This window comes from Diadema setosum, chromosome 11 (genome assembly GCF_964275005.1).
Source record: "Diadema setosum chromosome 11, eeDiaSeto1, whole genome shotgun sequence".
NCBI classification, from domain to species: domain Eukaryota; kingdom Metazoa; phylum Echinodermata; class Echinoidea; order Diadematoida; family Diadematidae; genus Diadema; species Diadema setosum.
In genome coordinates this window covers 4,955,639-4,978,229 of record NC_092695.1, presented here as the reverse complement: position 1 = coordinate 4,978,229, position 22,591 = coordinate 4,955,639, and the positions used below count along the sequence as shown (strand labels likewise).

Below are 22,591 nucleotides of genomic sequence, written 5' to 3'. Positions count from 1 at the left end.
CCATTCAGGAAGAGTCCCGAATATACTCGGGCAGGTGTCTATGGAAAATGCATGTTATAGCAAAATTAGCGTGTTCTGAACGGTTAATTTACATGCCTCCATCTCCAAAGTTTTAAATTTCATATTCCTGAACTGTTTTACTCCAAACTGCATAAGAAAAATGTTCTAATATTCAGCCATACACTCTGTACTTTTATGTGCCATTTTCAAATATAGACTGGCATGTAGTGGCAGAGTCCTGTGGGTCATCTACATAATTAGACGTACCTGGATTAGGATATAATGAGAAACCTTTTCATTGTAGGTCATCAGCCAACATCACTTTTGTGGATTCACAGCTGCCACATGCGATAATAAATACCGTCTTTTCACATAATGAATCCAGTGACAGTGAAAAGGACAAAGGAATGGTACATTGTGTCGAGAATTGTGGAACATAATGTATTTCAAGCCATTTCAATGAGAAAGAAATTATCATTTTTTGTATAGTTACCTCAAAATTGTGGTGTGAAATTATGTGTATGCATTTAGGTCTTTTGTAAGTTTACAAAAGACCTAAATGCCTTTTTGGTTCCCTTATTCATGTCTACTGTTGTTATGTTGTTGTTTTTTTAGTAGTATTCAAAGCACCTGACATGCAATTATTCCAACAGCCCACTACAAAGGTTTTAGTACAAAGGGAACCATCCTTATGTATTTTTGACATGGTCTTTGGGTCATTAGGTAATTGTCTTCCATGGTAACGCAATTATGAACATGGTTGTGATTTTCTTCATTTTTTGTTGCCTTTTTCTGCCTTTCATCTATATTGATGAAAGTACAAGTACATGGGTTATGGAATGAGTTTTCTGTTCCATTATACAATGTAAGTAAGACAATTATTCATTTCAAGGCAATTTGTATAAACTTGGTCAAATCTTTGTAAAAGTAAAGTAATGATTAAATATGCAATTTGAAGGTCCTTCAACATGTTACAAAAGATGCAATTGCTAGCAGTGAAGAATTAGAGAAAGTTAGGGAGCTGTCTGCATGTTGCCATGGGTACCTGTACCTCTCTCAAATCCTTCTCCCCTCCACCCACTGCCCCACCCCAACAAACCCTCCATGCCTCCTGGATGAGCCACTCTTACTGGAATGGTTATTGAGCTAGTATTTCACATTCTACTGGACATATTATATACATATGTAGTTATAATACCCAAACTGTTTGATACAGAAAACATGGTATTAAGAATTGCAAGTTATTGTTGTTTCACTGCTTGGAATGTCTTGAACTATGGACAGTGTAAGGTAAAGGTAATACATATCACATCGCTACTTTGTAGAGTTATGAACAATTTCTCTCATTAACTGCTTTGTACTGAATATCTTTTGTTGGTACATAAAAAAATGGAAGGAAACGGTAATAGAAAATCTTCACTGTTAGTGATTTGACTTGATATCCTGTTTTTTTTTTTTTCTTTTTACAGAACCTTGATGAGGTCATCAAGGAAATCACAGAAAATGTGCGGAAAGCCATTTCTGAGAGGCAGGCCCTCTCGGTAGTTCCCTCTGCCCCCGTAAACAAAGTGGAATTGTCCGCCACAACAGCGTAAGTACAGATGACCAAGGTGGTTGGAGTTCTCATACTGATTACATGATCCTATGCTACTGTCAATAATTGTGAATGTGTGTTTGTGTGTATGTGTGTGTGTGTTTTAATGGCTGTATTATGAATTAAAAGAATTAACAAAAATAGAAGCAGAATGACACAAGTACACATACACACACACACATGAAAAAAAGTTACCAAGAACTAAAAGACAAATGATGAACATTTAATGACTTTTATTAAGTAATGAGTGAATGATCGAATAATGAACAAAACTTTGTTACCCTATAGTCACGAGACATCAAGTGATAAAGTAAGGATATGTGTATTGCATGAGTCCACCTAAATTTATGGGTAATCTTTGGCTGTTTTCATTCAGCATACAGGAATATTCATTCTTGCTGTCCATCATTGCATTTCCATAAAACAAATAATGCACATTGCACATTACATGGTGCTTGTAAGAATCATCTATGTGATATTAACTGTAGAACTGTCAGAAACACACGAGCCGAAGCTGAGCGTGTTTTGAACTCATTATACATGTAGAGGGTAGATGATTTGATTAATTCCGGACTGCGTAATGTGCATTATTTGTTTTCTGAAATAGTGGCATGATTTAATTTGCATGGCAGCCATTTTCTTTTTTTTTCACAGTATTCCTAGGCCAGCACCAGCTCCAAGCTAACTGAACTGCACACACAAACACTTGCAATGCAGTTATAATATAAAGGTAGTGCAGCTGAGAGTTGACGAGGTTGTCATTAGTACCATTCATTAGTACACTAAAGCCCGATGAATAGTAAAGTTTGGCCTCTAGACAGAATGAGAGACTGGTCATGTGATAGCTCTTATCCAATCATTTGACTAGGGTCCATGTTACCATTTTATAATGACTGATGTTCACATTCTTTGTTACCCATTGCCTGTCAACCCGCCCTACAGTGATGGTATCGAGCCGCTGATTCTATACTTCAACACACCGGAGCTGCGGAATAGCTTTGAATCAGAGTTTGCAGAAGCCAAAAAGAAATTAGGTAAGTTGCAGCTCCTTCTTTCCACACTGCTCATGTCACCGATGTACAACTGACTCCTGTGATCACCCTTTGAGGACTGTTTGGTTTGAAATCTATTAAGGTAGAAATCCTCCCTTGTGGAACAAGGGTATGGGTGGAGCAGTTTCATGTAATATTTTCATGAAATCTGTAATATTTTTTAGAGCTGGCAAAAATTGTACATTTCCTCAAAAGATGAGCCATAGCTCTTGATTGCAGTGTGACACAAGTCTATGAAATTTAACATGCTTTTTGGCGCCAAGTTTTCATCTCCAAATTGAGATATTTGATGGCAATGTTGACTGTCTGCAAGGGGAATTTGTTTTACCTCTGGATCCCAAACTTGCTACAATATTTCAATCTCTCGCTCCCCCACCAACTCCCACCCCCATCTCAGCTGCGAGCTCTCGAGACCGGTTCCCGCCCCGCTTCCTCTACCCGATCCCCATCATGAAGACGAGGAGCGGGATGCAGTTCTCCTGCGCCGCGCCCAGCCTGGGCACCATGAGCAACTCGCTGAAGGACGTCTGGGTGTGCAACAGCGACGGCTACGTGGGCCAGGTCTGCCTCCTGAGCCTGACCCCGGAGCCCACCGTGGCCTTCTGCATCTCGGTCTGCTCGGCCCGCATCCTCTGTATCGCCTCAGTGCCCGCCTGCCAGGAGACCGCATCCCACAGGTCAGTGCATCTAACAGCCACGCCCTAATCATGTTTCCCCCCTCTCCCGGGCTTTTCTTTACAGAGCAGGAGCAACTTGAAGAAAATGGCAAACCTTCCTAACAGTTGAAGATTGTCTGGTACTTGGCCTTTTTGTACCAGCTGCAGCTGTTTTCGATTACATTACATATTAACTGTGTGTTGCGTTATAGGGATGGTACAGTATTGGTGGAGATGAGAATTGGGCTTTTAACTTTTTGCGAGATACCAAGAAAACACTTATGAAATAGTTCCAGAGCATACCATTCTAAGTGGAATTCAAAGTTTATTTGATGAAAATCGGGTTTGGAATGACTGAAACCTCCAAAAACAAAGTAAAACAAAGCGATCGTGAAAAAAAGTGTGGGTCCCACACTTTATTAGAATTGCTCTGTTTTGGATATAGGCCCATTCTCAGTAAAAGCGTTCAAATACGGAATTTTGGTGTCGCCGACATTCCATGACAGTTTGCGGTTCCCTGAAACCTATTAGATACTATTTAAATGTTTATAATATATCACGAGGACTTTATTTGTTAAAAATAAACACGATCAAATGCGGTTGTCTGCCTTTTTGTATAAAATTTTGCTGTTAAACTTCGTTAAGACCCCCAAAACGCGGTGTCGCCGGCTATTTCAGAATTATGTTTTATTGCTCCTCTCCGTCCACAAACACACTTTCCAAATATCATTTTCATGGACGATGAGCATATCATATGTGCTAATCGCAATACTCAAAAAGTTCAAAAATTTTTATTGACTTCTTTTTGATAGCCTTTTGAAACCTGTCGCCAAATTCACCGCCAGATACGTTACCAGTTTCTTTAGTGTTACGGCATTGCGAAAATAACAAGACTATGCAATGACCCTGTGTATTTGAAACCCTGAGGATATACTTCATACACTGCAAGCACTTAGATTTTTTGTGCAACAGCTCTTTATTGAGAATACGGTACAATGTTTGAAATATCGGTTTTCTACACTTTTATTTGGACAGATACGTTACATACTTTTCACGCCACCCACTGCGACAGATATTGCAATGTCAGACAAATTGTATGTTATACATTACTCCTCGGAATGACGCATCGATTCAACATTAACATTTAGTACAAGTGAGAAATATTTGGTAGATATCGCTCTCATAATAATATGATCGACCATATACGTTACCACAGATACGTTACCCCAGATACGTGACCGAATTTTGCTCATTGGTCTTGTGCTTTCTGGGGATCAAATCTGGTCAAAATTCATCCCTACACATTACATGCTTCGTTTTGTTGGACCTCAGGATTATATTCTTACACCAAAAGGACAGAGAGGTGAAAAAGAGCAACACTTCAACATGATTTTTCTTTGTGCGTCAGTGTCTCACAACTTAATGCCAAGTTTTCCGACAGATACGTTTACGCTTAAAAGAAATTGTAAATGTTTTTACAAACAAATCGCTGTGTGGTCATAAACTCCAAAGTTCTATTCTATAAAACCCAGCCACTTTCATATTCTATGCAACAACTTTGAACGTTTATTTTAAAAGACGAAGCTAAGATTCAGCATATCAGTTTTTTGCTTTTCAGATTTAGCAGATACGTTACGTATAATTCAGGGCACCCACGGTGACAAATAATGTTATGTAAAACAAAGTGTTCATAAAACAATTCTGCATAGAATGACGCTTCCATAGAAAATTAAAGTTATGTTCAAATGAAGAATATTCAGTAGAAATTGCTCTGTAACTTCACCGACAGATTCATTTACGGTACGCCAGATACGTTACCAAACTTTGAAAGAGTAAAAAGTAGTTTATGAAACGCTTCCGAGAAAAGTTTCAGTGTTCTGTTGCATATTTATTCTAGTGTTTTTCAACATATGAAGAACTGCTCAAGATTCATTGATAAGTTGAACAATTATTTATTCATTTTCATTAAAAGGGATGAGCCAAATACGTTACCATAGGTCAAACAACTGTTTAGCATATCGACTTCATAGAGACTGTACCTACTTCCTTCTAAGTGCCCGCAAAAATATATTTTTTAAACCTTGTTTGCATTATCCATCAAAACGTAATGAATATTTATAGTCAGATGGATAAATACATTCAGACGCAAGATGAGAATATTCTGTGAATGAAGAACTCAGCTTTCACATTTAGGGCTCTTTTCCACTACATTTCATAGTTTAAATATTACGTACAATGTTTAAAATGGTTAATTTGGGCTTACATCATTCATTTTTACATCAATTCATGAGGTAAATAATTAAACAGGTGATACACAACTAAAATTATTACTTATATTTTACCAGATACATTACCAAAGGTGATTCGGTGTGTTTCAATAGTTATTTCCCCAGGAAAACAATTCATATTTGTTTCCTGTGGAAATTCCAGATCGGATCGTTCCGTTTGCATGATTTGTGGGATTCGAAACTTTATTTGTAAGCGAAATTTGTTAAAAATACAAAGTGAATCTTAAGGTTATATTTCATTCCAGCAAAAAGCATATTTCAACCTACCACACAGAAATAATTTCTACCAATTAGCAAGGGATGACAACATCTTTACCTCTTGAAAAACCCCAATATCTATAGGGGGGACAGATGTCTTTTCCTGAACAGAAATTGGATCAAAACAATAAATTTAATTCAGAGTGAGGAGTCCATTTCAACATGTAAATTTGCAGTAACGTATCTGATTGCTGATCAAAAATCATATATGATGCTCTATTTCAATTCATTTTTACTCAATGAATGGCCATCATTTAGAATGTTCCACTTTTTGTTTCGTATTTGACCGGTTTTGAAGTTTCCGAAAACACATCTTTGAATGTATTACTTTGTGGTTGATTTTTCGGTTTTACTCACATGGAATTGAACACTTAATCTGAGAATGGCCCTATAGCCATTTCAAAATCAATTTTCATCAAAGAAACACTGAATTCCTCATGGAATTACATGCTCTTTCATATTTCAGAAGAGGTTTCTGATTATCTCACAAAAAATGTTAAAAACTTGAAATTAGGTCTCAACCAATACTATACAATCCCTTTAAGTACTACATGCACATGGTGTCACTGCAAACCTTTCTCCCTCATTACATAATTGTATCTTACCCTTCATCAGCTCCTTTAAGATGGATGCATCTTGTTCAAGTGCCAACCAAAAAGTTTCATCTCCTTCTTATTAAGAGATAAAATCCGTAACTCTTTTACAAGTAAATTAGCAAATTCCTTTACTCAGAAAATCACATTTGCAAGGTGTTCGGGAATTTCTCTGAGACTTTTCAAGAAAGTCACTGGCTGCTGTGTGCCCATTTTCATCATTGGGTATGCATTGGTGTGACGGATGCTACTGGAGGTACATACCCCAATCTTTTAAGTAGATTTGTATTCTATTTACAGCCTGAAACAACAGGAGTATTTCAAAAGAAAAGCAAAGATGATGAATATGGTTACATCGTTGTACTAAGCTGGACCTACAGGACATGATTCTTCTTTGGAAGACTTCAGGATGAAATGGTTGCCAGTGGCTGGTATTTTTCCAAGAAACATGATTCTCAGAATGTTTATTTATTTTATTAAATGGTGATCGGAAACATTGCCACACAGACTCTGATCCATCATAGTATGTGATGAAAATCTGCAGTGCAGAGCAGTGAAGCCGGAAAAGTCACTTTCGCCAGAAATCAAATGATCCCCCTTCCCATTTTCGTGCTTGGCACCAGACTTCAATCTAGCGGGAAGTGCATATTTGGAAGACGTTAGAATGTGTGAGGAAATACCCAATTCATGTCTAGCTGCCCTATTTGAAAACTTTGATATATCTGTCAAAAACTATGACATGAGAAAAATGTTCCCTGTTCTCCACAATGATTATTGCCCCAAATGTGTGTTGTCCTTTTTCTTTCCTAAAGTGATAATGAGAAATTCCTGTGATATACAGCATAGCTATGAATGAAGGGCTGATGCCATGGTGTGATGTTCAGTCTTTGTTTTGGCAGCCCCCCCCCCCCCCCCCCCATTCCTCCCAGCATTGGTAGAAATTAATGGGATTCCTCAGTGTAACAGTCAATCCCCCTTGTCGGCTACCGAATGCTGCGTGTGAATGTCGACTGATTGGGAAATCCCATCCACAAACATGCGCTGAGACCTGAGCGCCACAGACCTAATCTCACCTCCCCCCCCCTCCCCCACAGACCCGACCCCCACCCCTCCTCCCCTCCCCACCCTTGGTCATTTGCATCATGTAGCTGTGGGAGGACATACCTCAGACTGATGTGCCTCGACAGTCAGGCACGCGGTAAAAAGCAGTGCGTTTCGTTCTCCTAGTAAGGTTTTTTTCTTTCACGTGACGGAAAGATTTTTTTTTTTCCCTCACAAACTCATTCACGATGATGCGACAGAAATTTGGGTCACGAGTGTCATGGGGAGGAAGCTTTCCCAAATTGAAAGTTGATTCTCAATGAAAGCATGCGAGCAGAAGCAGGACTGAATATTTCAGCCAGGCCAAATCAATGAATGGGAAAATAGATATCTTTATTACTGTAACAGTAATAATGATAGCTGTTGAGAATTAGCTGTAATAACAGTTTTATTATTATCATCTTGCCGTATTTTCACCAGGCAGCCAATTCAAAGATCTGAGCAACTGTCCTGCCAGTGACTCCTGTTAAAGATATCATGCAAAATATGACGTGATATGAATTGTCTTGATGACAAAGTTTTGTGCAAATCTGAAAAAAAGACAATTTTCAATGTTTTTTTTTCCTGATATAGCAGGGACATCATATTTTTCCACTTCCTCAAAGAAAAATCGAAGAAAATTAAGTCATTGAAGTTGATAAGTTCCTGTATTTTGCACTTAACTATGATAATGCCACTTTTAGAATTATTGCTTTGTTTTATGGGGGGAAATCTATCGTAGAGCCTTCAGTTTGAATTGGGACTAGTCAAGTGTTACATGAAATATATTTTACGGCAGCTAAATTTAGAGTAGGATTTTCATATGTCTCTCTAAATTCTGGTGAAATGTAAGCATGTTTTATATAGGCCAGATTTATTTAAAAAACAAACCACCTTGGTTCTTGGGTATGGCTTTTTCTTTGTACCTGGTTTTCTGATATACCTGGTTTTTGGGTAACCTGATGCATGTCCAGAGCTCAGTGCCTTAGAGCCAAGTAACAGTATTGTTTGGAGGGGGATGTGTTTTGTCTGCTGCTAAAAGCGGCATGCTCTGTTTTTGTTTCGGGGAAAAGTGGACGTCGTCCGCACGCCGACACTCTACCCTGCTTGCTTGGATGCGAGAGATACTTGTTTAGATACCTCTGGGCCATCGAAAAGCTGTCAGCATCTACACGAAAGGAGGTTAGCTCTGTTGAGATCCATCATCTAATAGACCGGGGATAATTCAGTGTCTGGTGTCAAAGACTAACAAGAGTGTCTTGTAATATGTTGAAGCTGTATATTTCATTCCCAAAAGTACAGACCGAAGTATATAAACTATAATACATATCAAAAATGCAGAAAAGATTTACTGTGTGTCTGTTTGCCCTGTTTTGTGATACTATGTTCTGTTGGGTCAGGGCAGAATTTGAAATATCTAATAAGCGTTTGACTTTATTTCTGAAATATATTCACTATCATTAATTCATTTTTTTGACTTTTCCCTCACCAAAAGCTAAGGGAATTGATAAAAAAAAATGCTGTCTAAAATGTTGTCAATGATCACTGATATAACAGTGTATTGCCTTTAACTCCCTCTATTTCACTTTGACAAATGAAATGAATCTATTGTACATGTGATGTGATATTCATGATTTATATCTTGGTAATGTTAATTCTTGTAAAAATGAAACATCTTTATCATCTTGACCACAGGGTAGGCACACAAAAATTTTCTCCTAGACAAATGGATCATAAGATATGCACCCCTTTGCCCTTTAGAAATGTAAATGTAAATTGCAGTAGTGATGACAGATTGAAATGTTTTAAAGGATGAGCGCGTGTATGAGACAGTTGTTATGAGGGATTCGTTAACAGCAACAGCTGTTGGAAGATAAGAACGCGCTTGTCAATTTGACATCTGTCGAAGTCATCGCTGAGGCTCACCGCACAAAGATATCGCTCTATTCTGTCGAGCATTTGTGGGTCTAAAGTCTCAATTCTGGTTACCAAGGAAATCTGTCATGTAAACAAATGCAGAGGGGAGGGGGAAGACCTCAAACCGGTGCAGTTTTGGCAGAAATTCAAGTTTGTTTCTTCCAATCGTGGGGATGAAGAGCATAGAGCACCATGTTTAAACTTTGCAGAGGAATGGTGTTGATGATGGTGAAGTAACTTGCTGTAGACATGATGATATGACACAATGATTTGGCCCGTGTTAATCTGGAAATAGATCCGGGATATTTTTTTTTCACACTTCCGATTCCCGGATGGGTTCGGGAGTCAGTGACACCAATCCTGGGCAGTTTGGCACCGTGCCCAGTGTGGCGGTAATCTCTCGGCGCCTCAGCTGTCGACACCCTAATACCTTCGACCCTTTTCCCCTATGTTTGATTAACCCCTCATCTCCCAAGATGTCTTAAGTCCCTGTAGAGTCAATACATGACACATGTGGTTCTTGTGAACAATGGGTTAAGCAGGAAAGGGGCATTTGCTTTAATATGCTGTGTGTAGCTCTTTGGATGCCTTGTCTTGTGGCTAGATGAGAAGTGACAAGCTTGTGCATTATTAAATGGCAACCTTTCACTTCTTAATAACTCCTTATGTGCTGTTGAACTCAGCCGCAATTTTGTCGAGCTTTTATCATCAGCATTTGATTACTCCCAACCCAAAACTTGGCCATGATATAATATACATGAGCGGAAACAACAGAGCTTTCTACAATTTGGCACATGATGACCACTGTGAATGCGACAGACATGTGGAGAATTATGTAATTCCTAATCATTGATGATCAGTTTTAGGACGTCAGCCTGAATAGGCAAAAGAAGCATGCCTGTTGATGGTTTGGAGGGTTGACAAAGAGCAGTTGGGGTTAATGCACTTCCTCTGATTGAGGCTGTTTCCTGCAGAGATGATCTCCATAACAACATTGTGTGGAAGTTAGGGCTAGTGATCAGGAATGAAGTTTCAAACAAACTGGTCAATGTACATGGCACGTTTGTCTGGCATAAATCTTTCATATGGAAAGAATTTTCAGACAATTGCATTTTGTTGATATTAGCACAGGGAAAGAAAATAATTTATTTACAACACTACCCAGCAAGAATCCATAAATCAGAAGAAATTAGTTTTGAATGATAAGCATTGAATTAGACAAGTTGTTTCCTTAGGAAATTTGGAGCTTCATAATTTGGTTATGATACTGATTAAGGGAAAAAGCACCATGATTAATTTAGATATACAATATCATTGTAAGTTATTAACATTTCAACTTGTTAGATAGTCCTTTTAAGGACACTTGGAATTTAATATATCATGCTGCCTTGTCCATCAAAAATCAGAATTGTGATTAAAAAGTCAGTATATGAGATCAGTTTTAGCCCAAAGTGCTTTAAAGCATTAATCCAGGAATTGTCTGAAATATTTCTTTTTTTTTGCTATCAAATATTTGGTGGTTGCCTTCATTCCCTGTGCAGTGAACACAACCAAATCTTTATGTTGCAATGTGTATGATATGAACTAAAAGACATCATCAAATATTTGTCAACTTATACTTGCAATGGCCTGTGAGTAACGTAAGAAAATATGGCAGAGCAGAAAACAAAAGCACTAGAAATCAAATTCAAGGTGGTTAATAGATGAGCATCGTGTGTAACTCTTAAAGTTGCCGCTGCCTTGATGTATAAAATGTCAAGAACAGAAGTCTCCAATGTGTAGTGGAATCACTATAGGCCCTACTGTAGAATGAGGACATTTCAGTTTTACATACAAGATTCATGGCTTCATTCATGGAATGGGGGAATATTTTACACATGCTCTGGATGTTGAAATAAATGGCTAGTAACATCTTATGCCCACTTTGCCAAGCCAAAGACAGAGAACAGTGTTGTGTGTGATGAAGTGATGCCAATAAAAATCATATTCTGATAGGAACTCACCTTCAAGAGATGGCTACCAATCTCAACGATTTTTCATCACTTTTTTTTTTTGTGCTCTGCTGCTCCCAAATTGGAAAATGTTCCTGAGGCTGACGGAGGTGAAATTACATACATTCAGCATATCTGGTATTTATGCCGTGAATTTCATCACGTGCTCTGCAGAAGTCTGGCCGGCCTTGGGAATGACTAGGCTGGATAAGCGATTGCTCTGAGATTTCAAGCATTACTGGGATCGGTGACTCATCACAAACTATGCCAGACCCGACTGCGATATATTCTCTGGATCCGAAAAAAAAAAAGAAGGCCTCCCTGGCAACACACGCTGAAGCTGTCTAGCATTAAGCTGCCTGCCTCACCCATGGCTAGAAGCTTGTGTTAGGAGAGAACTACGGAGATATAAGACATGATAATTATGTAGGGTGGGGTCCAGGCTAGGGGATTATACGATACGTACCCCGCCCCCCCCCCCCCCCCCCCCCCAAACCATCCTACTGGGAGATATATAAAAAGGAGCTTATGGTGAAATTTGGCAGCACTAACATGGAATATGGTTATGACTGGAAGGACTGAGGGAGAGAAGGCTTGTATGTGTACTAAGGTGTCTGTGTTTGAATGAGTGGTCTCTGTGTGAAAGAAACAGAAAGGGGGGGGGGGAACAGACCTTCAGACGGATCTGCAAACAGACAGACAAACAACAGACCCATAGAGGAAGGAAGAGTGTTTGTGTGTGTGTGTGTGTGTGTGTGTGTGTGTGTGTGTGAGAGATGGGGAATTTACAGGGGGTAATATAAGCTATGTAAGTGATGAAGAACTTTGGAGATGGGGGGAGGAGTATGGTTGGGGGGGGGGGGGGGGGAGGAGAAAAAAGAAAGAGGAGTGAGGTGGACATTTAGTGTAAAGAAGATAGAGAAAGAAGAGTTTGTAACCAGGGAATGATGCTGCTTGGAAGGTAAACCAGGATGAGAAAACAATAATCGGGTTTCAAAGGCACTATTTACCATTTGCAGATGAAACAAAAACCCAGCTGTAGTGCTTCAAAGTAGTTCTAAAATGTGAGTTAGGGGTAGAAACAACCAATGTAAAAATGTTAATCGTTATAATCAATGTTAAGTATTGTTAAACATACAAAATGTGAACAATAGTTCTAATGATATTGCTTCAAGACTAAACTGTCTACAGTTATTGTTTATTGAGAATAATAGTAATATCTCCTTGTATTTTAGGCTTTGTTGCAAAATTTTTATATGGTAGGATATTATGTGATACAGCTGACCTACATATTATGCATAAAATGTGATAACTCGAACATTTTTTTTTTAAATTTCTGCTCCCAATGGTAAACAATGCCTTTAAGATGATGCAGGAATGTTTGAAGTCAAAGAGAGGTGATAGGAAGAAATGCTGGGGTGACAGAGGCAGATCAAGAAAGGAAACAGGAAGTAATAACTAGGGACAGGAAGCAGAATGAGGAAGGGGGAGGAGGGGAGGGGAATGGAGAGGGGAGGGGGAGGAGGGGGTCGTTAGCATAGGCAGGAAAGAGGTAGAAGGAGTTGGGTTTGAAAGAAAGCATGAATGTATTGGCAGACATTTAGAATGAGGAGTAAAGAGCTCCTTGTCTCAGATGGGGTGCGGGAGGTGCATAAATAGGAGGTAGCTGTTGTGAAGAGAGGGAGGGGGTGGATTGGTGGAGCTCATTTGGGGCATGTTGAGGTAAGGATGGGTACTTGAAATGAGGAAAGAGAGTGAAGGAGGGACAAAGGAGGGGGCTGAAGCTGATGTGAAAGGGTCATGAGGAGGTAAACAAGGCAAGATATGCAGGGGAATAAGGGCAGAGTTGTTTTGGGGAAAGTTGGCAGTAAGGGATGGAGGTGGAAGAAGGGAAGAACCGAGGGAGTGACATGAATCTTAACACTTTCATGCCAAGGAGTCAAATGTGTACAACTTTCACACACATACCTATGGACAGGATTTCAGTAATGTAGCACCCAGAGAGTTAAAGAGGGGTGTGGGTGGGATTCAAGGAGAGCATAGTAAAGGGATAGAGTTAATGAAAAGTACGGCAACAAGGGAAGTAAGTAGTAAAATATGATTCCTTATGAGAGCAGAATAAGAGGGTAGTGTTTGTGGGAATGAGAAGGGGAAGGGGAGTGTTAGGAGTTGGAAGGGTTAAAGGGATGGTACAGTATTGGTTGAGATGAGAATTGGGCTTTTAACTTTTTGCGAGATAACAAGAAAACACTTATGAAATAGTACAGAGCATATAGTTTTAGGAGGAATTCAAAGTTAATTTGCTGAAAATCAGGTTTGGCATTACTGAAACATCCAAAAACAAAGTAAAACAAAGCGATCGTAAAAAAGTGTGGGTCCCACACTTATTAGAATCGCTCTGTTTTGGATATCTCAGCCATTTCAAAAACAATTTTCATCAAATAAACATTGAATTCCTCATGGAATTACATGCTCTTTCATATTACATAAGAGTTTTCTCATTATCTCACCAAAAAATTTTAGAAATCTAAAATTAGGTCTCAACCAAAACTATACGATCCCTTTAACTGGGATAGGTGTGAGAGAGGAAAAGGTGAGGAGGGCTATTGGAAAGGGTGTATTCTCTACCTCCAGGTCTCTCACCGGGGCCAGGTGTTCAGGAGCAAGGAAGGGGGTGTGTCACCCATAGTGTAACAGGTCCCCGGAGTCTCAACTTGCTTCTCAAAATGAGGGCAGCACTCACATGCAATAGATATTCATCACAATGGAGGGATAAACAAGAGAGTGATAGATGTCGCTTGTTACAAGGACTGAAATCTGCTTCATATACTGTAATGTACATTTTGTGAGTTTTTTATTTTTGTGAGTTTTGCAAGGTATGTGCTATTTGCGAATTTAGCGACAATTAAAATTATTAACTCTTACCTTGACTTGAATGCAGGGTGCACATATACTGTACAATTCTCCCTTCACTTTTGTTCTCCAAGGTCACAAATTTAGCTACTTGCAAAATTTTTGGGAAGTCAGAATTCACAAAAAATTAGACTTGCTGAATATAATTATGGCATATACAGTATATCTTCTGCTCAACTTCCCTGGAACCAATGAAGAGTAAGAAAGTGTCATGCTGCTATTGCTGTTTATACTGCACCTGCAATGTTAGAGATCTGAAATAATTCCAGTTATTGTAGACTTCATGAAATATTCCTCCCCCTCCCTTCCAAATGAAATGCCATCGTTGTACATAATGCCTTTTGCACTTTCACTCTACCGATGCATCGTCCATTGGCCTTAAAGCAACTGTCTGCTCTAGGGGTGAAGCGAAGCATGTCCCAGACAGTATTAGCCATCTCTTCCTCTTGCCCTTCGTCCAGAAGCCGTGCCTTGGTGATCTGATGAATGTTTGGGGGAAATTGCTTTGAATCGGCCCTCAAGGTCCGAGCCATTTCCCCTTCGTTTCCATCCTGCTTGAGTGCATCAACAGAAGAAAGTAAAAGAAATAGTGGGAGGCCTATGTACAAGTGACATTACACTTTATGTGTAATACTCAGGCAACAATACTGTGCCATGACACACTTTTGTCTGCTATATTCCAACACTTCAGTATGTGACTTTGTGGTCTGACTCTGACTTGTGACTTTCAAATGTTGCAATCTACCTCTGCATTTGCTTTCTGTGTATGTGATGTCAGTCCTGTGTAAGATTTCATATTTTCATGCCGTTCAGATCTCTATGTACATTTCCTGTATGCATATACTGTATATGAAATGTATTTTGTTTATGAGTTTGTTTATGATGGACATGATTCAGATAAGACACAAATATTGTAGCTACTTGTAAAATTGTAGTGGTTGTTGACTTACTACTAGACACTGATTTCGCATTCTGGTGTACTCTGCGCCTGACACATCTCAGTCTCCTCATGAAATCTTTGAAAAATGTTGGTTCATCATGCAACAGTGATACCATCGTGCTCTACCTTGTAAGAAACAGTTTATTTCTTGTAGACTTTACCTTTCTGAAATGCTCCCAAATTTACCTTCTGTAGGCTTCAGCAAGTCTAAAGCCTCATGCCTGTATAAAGTTAAAATGATTGGTTATTTGAAATGAAAATCTTAAAGTGATATCTTGTGTAAGTTTAGAGATCTTCACACCAGAGAATAAAGGCTAATTGCCCTATTGTAGCAGAACAGAGAAATTGTATCTGACTTGCTTAATCAATAGTTCTTCAATTGAACCAAAATGTTGTAGCCTTGGGGCTTAATTGCATTTGATTTGCACAAAGCGAAAGCATAAATTGCTCTCCAAGTAAAAATGATAATGATGAGATAAGTAGATTGGCTGTAATTCATTGTACATGTCTGATGCAAATGCACTGATGAAACAGTTGATGTCAATGAAGTCAAATTTTCAACTTATTCTGTTGACTCTCACACTCATAGGCGCTCACTGAGGATAAGCCCCGTACCAAAGAACTCCCGGGCCAAGCGAAAGAGCCCGGTGCTCCCCAACATCACGGGCCCGGGGTTCAACTCGGTGCAGAACACGCCAGTCAACCGACAGGCCAGCGAGATCATGGCCTTTGACTCGGAGGACAGCGAGGAGGAGGGGGACGTGACGTCCCCGGCCCTGGGCCAGGGGTCCGGCGAGCTGGGCCCACTGATGGTAGAGGAAAAGCCCATGGAGGATGAAGGAAGCTCAGGTGGGGATCCTCCAACTGACTCAATGCGCCTAGATAAAGTTCATTCACTTGTTCACAAACTTATGCATTCAATGTTAAATTATACCATTCCATGACATTTGCTTCTGTGCCAATTGCTCCCATGAAATATTTGCATGTTCCACCAAACATAGATTCTACCCACAAACATAACCCCAAACCTAATCCTAATCCTCACATCAAATTAAACCTAAAGCTCTTTCACAACCCTAACCCTTAAGTCCTTGTAGAAAATAAGACCGGAGCAATTGTCACCAAGTTATTCAATTTATGGTCCAGCGTCTCAGCCATTTATTCATTCATTTCAGAGTTTATGCATTCATGTTCAAGATTAATTGTTTGATAAATTCATCCATTCATTCCATTAATTAATTAATTGATTAATTAATTGATTAATGATTAATTCATTATTTGTTCATTTATCATTCATTGAATCATTCATTTTGCTAATTCATTTTGAAAGTACTTTCATTCATGCCACAGGCCACATTATTCTTTTTTCAAAATGAAATTAAGTAATTAATCCAACCATCCACCCAGTTATTCATTCATTTATTCAAATATTCTACTGCACTATTGTCGCAAAACTTTGTTTTTGGTGAGTCTGTGCCAACATTATGTTTGTTTTTGCATACATAGTGTTCATTTCCAGTCTTACAAGCAAATTGGCAGGAATATTTAAACATATACTAATCATGGATATGGCAAGGTGGCCCTACTCAGCTATGTCTGGAGGACACTGCTATCCTTTTAAGATGTCCAGGAGATAAATTGATATACATTTAAATTGTGCCATTGATACAACAACAACAACAAAAAATTTTGACAATGATTGATGTGATATCGAAGAAATAATTGATTACGAAGCTAGTGTGATCATTGTGGCAGAAAAATCCAACATTTTCACATGAAGATCTACTTTAAGATTGACTCATTAGTTCCAGTCAAATAGAGCTCTGGCTGCAAGCCAAGTTGAGCCAGACATTGAGGAATCATTCCCAGTGTTTGCTGGTACACATAACGACAATCTTGGTACATCACCAAATCGTACCGTGGATCTCTCTCACGTCTACAACATGTAACCTTCCCACTCAGTTCATGTGTGCTAGAGGCATTAATGTCTTGTTCAGTGTGGTACAGTTTTACGTTGTACCAGCTTTTAAGCAATGGAGAAAAAACATCCACTTTCAGTACATTCGAAACATACATTCTTAAAGGGACTGTACAGTTCTGGTTGAGGTGGGATTCGGTAATGTTTTGCAAGATATTTAGAAACCACTCCATGAAATGTTGAAGAGCATACAATTCTAAGGGGAATCAAAAGTTACTTTGATAAAAATTGGTTTTGAAGTAACTGAGATATCTAAAAACGATGAAAAACAAAGAGATCCTAATAAAAGTTGTGGCCTGTCAATTTCATTAGTATCACTTTTTTTTTGATGTCTTAGCCATTTCTAGGCCATTTTTCATCAAATGAATGTTTAATCTTTCTTGAAATTACATGCTCTTTCATATTTCATAAGAGGTTTCTCATTATCTTGCCAAAAAAATGTTATAAACCTGAATCCTCACCTCAACCAGTACTGTACAGTCCCTTTAACGTAAACACCACAATGTTTGCAAATCAAATTTCATAGGCGTGGTTCACTGTCTAAATGAAACATTAGAAACAAAAGAGCACATGATATGTACTGGAGAGTAACAATATACAAATTACAAAAGAAACTTAATAACTTCAAAATCTAATGTCAGGAGTGCATATGAAGAGTTTGTTTGCAAAAACCGATGAGTCCATTTTTGAAGATTTTGAAGTACGGTCTCTGTCATAAAGTACAAAATAATACCTTTTAAATGATATATTGGTCACTACATATAAAGGTATATTTTTGAAGTTATGGTCAAAAGAAGCAAAAATTTTCTTATTATTCTCTTTATTTTTCTTGACCTTTAATTGCAAATATCTCCATTTGACAAATATGGACTTATTGGTTTTTGCAAACAAACTCTTCATATTTTGATATGCAACTAAAACTGTCATACTTGTTACTTGTGAGAAGAAAAGTTTTTCAGAGAAAACAATCTATTTATTTCAAGAACATAAAATCGACCATTGCCTTTCACACAATTTAGTAGCTGTATATAATGAAAAGGTTAACAGAGAAAGGGAAAAAATAAGAATGGAATGCATGTCATTGTGTGAATTCTGGTCATGCATGCAGTGAATCCACAAAGGTGCAAGGTTGCTGAACAAAGAAGTAGGAAGAAACCAGAATTTTTGACCAGTTCATTCATTTCTAGGAAATCAACACAAACACCCATTATTGGCAGCACCTGTAACAATACTGAGATTTCCTGCAACTTTGACTGCACTGTGTTTTAATACAGAAAAGAGAGCATTAAAGTGCTGTACAGCTGTATGTTGTTTAAGCCGACCTTACAGCATGTACATAGCGTGATACCCCAAACACATATATATTGGCCAAAGTTTCATTAAATCTCAGACATTAGAGAAGAAATTTACACAATGTCATTGTTTCTAATGCTTCATAAAATAGTGAAACAGCTCGTAATCACATCAATGGCTTAGATGCAGTGATGATGCCTTAAAATCAGTGTCTCCCACTGGTCTATATGCACAAATCCTCTCTATACCCTTGGCATAGAATAAACATTAGACAATAAAAATGTATGCTTTATTCAGTCATCTTATGGTTCTTATAACTTCATAATGATGGTTTTAAAAGGGTACTGTATGGTCATAATGATTTAATAATTATGGCTGTAAAGGGAAAGGAGGTTGGCGTTACTATAAACTGTTGACCAGAGATATATTTGTGTGTGTGTGGTTGTTGTTTTTTTACAAACATATGGAAAAGTTAATTGGTGATCACATCGTCTTCTCATCAAAACTGGTTGAGACAAATATCACTCTGTTATGAATAACATGTGGGAAACATTAGAATGTGTGGATTGTTTACACCACATGGTCCTCTTTGACTATAACATCAACCATCTTATTTTCTTTTGATTTACTCTGCTTGTGATGAAGTCGATGTGACTGACCAGTGGCATTTCACCTCACAAGGCTTATCATGATTGCATAAATGCTGTCTGGTATTGCTTTATTTACGGGAGACTCTAATAATAGTCGATGTTCTTCTCCGACACAAAGCCATCCCATCACAGTCCCCCATTTTGTTGAGACCGATTTAGTATCAAGACTTTTATCTGGTGTTCTGCGTGATTGACAAGGATTAATCTTTTGTCTGTAACCACGGGGAAATCTGAAACGGAAGGAAGATGAGGGTATTATGAACACAAGGCTTACATAATTGACATGAAAGAAAAGTTACGGAATGTGCAAATCCTCACTTATTTAAGGATAGATTAAGAGTTCTCTGTCCTCTGTCTTTTTGAATAGATGAGGAATGTTAATCAGCCAGATAAATTTAGAAATAGTAGCCCAATTTTGTGGATGAAGTGGAGCAAGATTCATTCTTGTAAAAAAGAAAAAGTGTAGCTTAAAGTTGCAAGTCATACGATCAAAATGTTAACTGTATGTAGCACTACCTACTCACAAAACTGCCAAAATACAAGAATGTTTTGTGAGTATTTCATATATCTCTCAAAGCCTAAAGCAATCAGTTTTGAGTATATTTATGTATTGTATTATCCTATCAAAAACACTTCATGATTTTGTAAACAAAGTTGTCAAGATGACCAAATTATACAGGAAAAAAAAGGAAAAAAGGGGGGAAGGGGAAATGGGTGTAAGGTTAAGGTTATTTAGATGCCAAAATGACAAACTTATTTGTCAAAAAGTTAGGGGTGGGATATAAAAAAAAGTATATGTAAAGGTGTAAACAAAAATTTGTGCAGTTGCGAGAAAGGAAGAACAGAAATTCCATCATACTCAGTTTAATCTGTTTACATTATGTCTGGTTGAATTTATCACAATGACTCTGCAGTATTTATTTTTAGGTCGTTTGTTTGATAATGCTTGTGTAAATGTGGCCTTAGTGCCATGAATCTTTTCAGACCTTGTCAACAAGCACTGCCTTGATCTTGTCAATCATTATGAATAATGAATTCTGAAATTAATGTGAGGAAGAGATCCTCTTTCCAGGAAAACATCAAAACAACAAAAGCAATAACAATACTTCAGCTTACATAAAGCTTATACTTGATACAGGGAAAAAAACAAAAACAACAACAACAACAAAAACAACAACAGATATGAACAATTCCAGCCCTACACTTTGTGTGTTTACTGATTATCATTCCTGTTCAGTGATGTTTCGGTGATTTTATGCCCAGTCATTTCACCTCCTGACAAGACAATGAAAGGAGAATTCTTACAAGGGAGTGGGTATTTCTCTTTCTTTTCTCATATGAAAATTTGAATGCAGTTTGAGTATAATTATTCTACACCTATAGATCTGTATTCTGGTACATAGTTTACTACAGTGAGAAAAAGGGATTACAAATGAGTAGTAACGTCATTGAGGTTAAAATCTTAGATTCCGCGTGTTGCTTTGACAACGGTGTGGCTCATGATGAAGAATGTTGTCCTCTCTTGTAGATGAAGGGGAGCCTGCAGGCAGGCCCAGTCAGAGCGGGGAGGAGATTGACGACCTGGAGGTCAATCAACCCACCATGTGGCTCGGCACAGAGGATGGATGGTAAGATATGATATGATTGAACATTAGAATGGACAGGGGACATTGTGATGTGGAAAGTTAAACAGCCGAGTATTGATATCATTCAAATATTGCCTCTTTAGTGGTGTAATATTAATACTTGATATACATGTACCTGCAGAGGGATGCACTTCCAGAAAATATATATATATATTTTTTTTATAATTAGGGGAAATATAACTCTAAAATGTAATGTGATGTGATGTGATGTGATGTGATGTGATGTGATGTGATGTGATGTGATGTGATGGTGATATATCCAAGTATAATGATATAAAGATATGATGATAGACACTATGTATACATACATCTATTCAACAAGGTTATTTTTAGGGTAGACGTCACCTTAAACCCTAATACTTTTTTTTTTTTTTTTGGTGGGGGGGGGGGGGCATTATGACTCCCCTGTCAAATTTTTGTGGTACTTTCTAACACCTTAATTTTTCTATACAAAATTCCATGACTTTTTTTTTGTGATCATTCCGGCATGTTCTGACACCAAATTTATGGGAGTCGGATCCCCAGTTATAGCAAAACTAAAAACACACAGGGAGTATCAGGGTTAATGTCGTCCAGTAAATTTTATGCAGCTTTGCTAAGTACCAGAAAGTAATAATTATTAACAATAATTTTGTTGTTGTTAATCCTCTACCCCTACTACCCCATCTCCTCAGCATCTACGTGTACCAGTGCACCGACAACATCCGAACGAAGAAGAGCCGCGCAAAGATTCGCCACCCGGCGGCCGTGCAGTGCATCCTGTATGTGGAGAACAGGGTCTTTGTCTCCCTGGCCAACGGCGACCTCACAGTATACAGGAGAGACTCAGGTAATGGGGAGAAATCACTGGAATTGTTTTTATGAATATGAAATGATGTATATTGTGTTTTTAAAATATAGTATATTATATGTTATAGATATGGTATTATATCAAACATATATGTTTACAGAGTTGAAATAAGAAACTTTCTTAGATTTACTTGAGAGCATATTCTGCGATAGATTACATAGAAAGCTGTTATCATGTGTGGTCCTAAATGAGTGATAATAGACAGTCACTTAAAAATGTCAAGTGTATGTGGTCTTTATGTTTTTTGATGGTAATGATATGATGTTTTGAAATATATTTTTGCTAATCTTTCAAAACTGCTTGTGTACAACTTTTTAACATGAATATGATATGCATGTGTTTGTGAAAGTCTGATCAAAACAATTACCCTACCATATATCATTAGCATGCAATTGGTGTTGGGTTTGTACAGGTATATATCAAGGTATGTCATCAAATGCTCTTTAAGCTTATACATGCATATTGGATATTCGTGCAACTAAATCATGAGGAGAAGAAACCAGATTTTTATTGTATGTGAAATAGCAACTTCTTGTATCTTACATCTACTATGTACATGACTTTTACATTCCTTGTTATAATTACCTTGGTGTTTTTTTTTTTCATACTGCAGGGCATTCTTGGGATACAGAAAACCCTATCACAGTGTCCCTCGGTAGCAGTACCACCCCTATCAGCAAAATGGTATCGGTCTGCGGTAAGCTGTGGTGTGGCTGTCAGAACAACATCCTGATCGTGGACCCTACCACTCTCAATGTGGAGGTAAGAGATTTGTTTGGGACAGGGACTCCAAAAGTTAGTATAAAACACAAATAGAATGAAATAAGTTATAGTGTGTTCCTAGTGTAATTCCTGATGTGCAATGCACTGTATCTTTCAAGTATATCAACTG

At 38.1% G+C, this 22,591-nt stretch overlaps 1 protein-coding gene across 1 annotated transcript in view; it reads left to right on the top strand.

The window, feature by feature from the left end:
• The window catches only part of LOC140234717 (rho guanine nucleotide exchange factor 17-like), a 243,320-nt gene that overhangs the window by 216,858 nt on the left and 3,871 nt on the right, over positions 1-22,591 (top strand). Inside the window, exons 10-15 of the mRNA XM_072314751.1 lie at positions 2,537-2,628; positions 3,044-3,323; positions 15,872-16,131; positions 20,732-20,831; positions 21,524-21,678; positions 22,313-22,461. Of these exons, the coding sequence (XP_072170852.1) occupies positions 2,537-2,628; positions 3,044-3,323; positions 15,872-16,131; positions 20,732-20,831; positions 21,524-21,678; positions 22,313-22,461 (1,036 nt within the window). The remainder of the gene's footprint in view (positions 1-2,536; positions 2,629-3,043; positions 3,324-15,871; positions 16,132-20,731; positions 20,832-21,523; positions 21,679-22,312; positions 22,462-22,591) is intronic.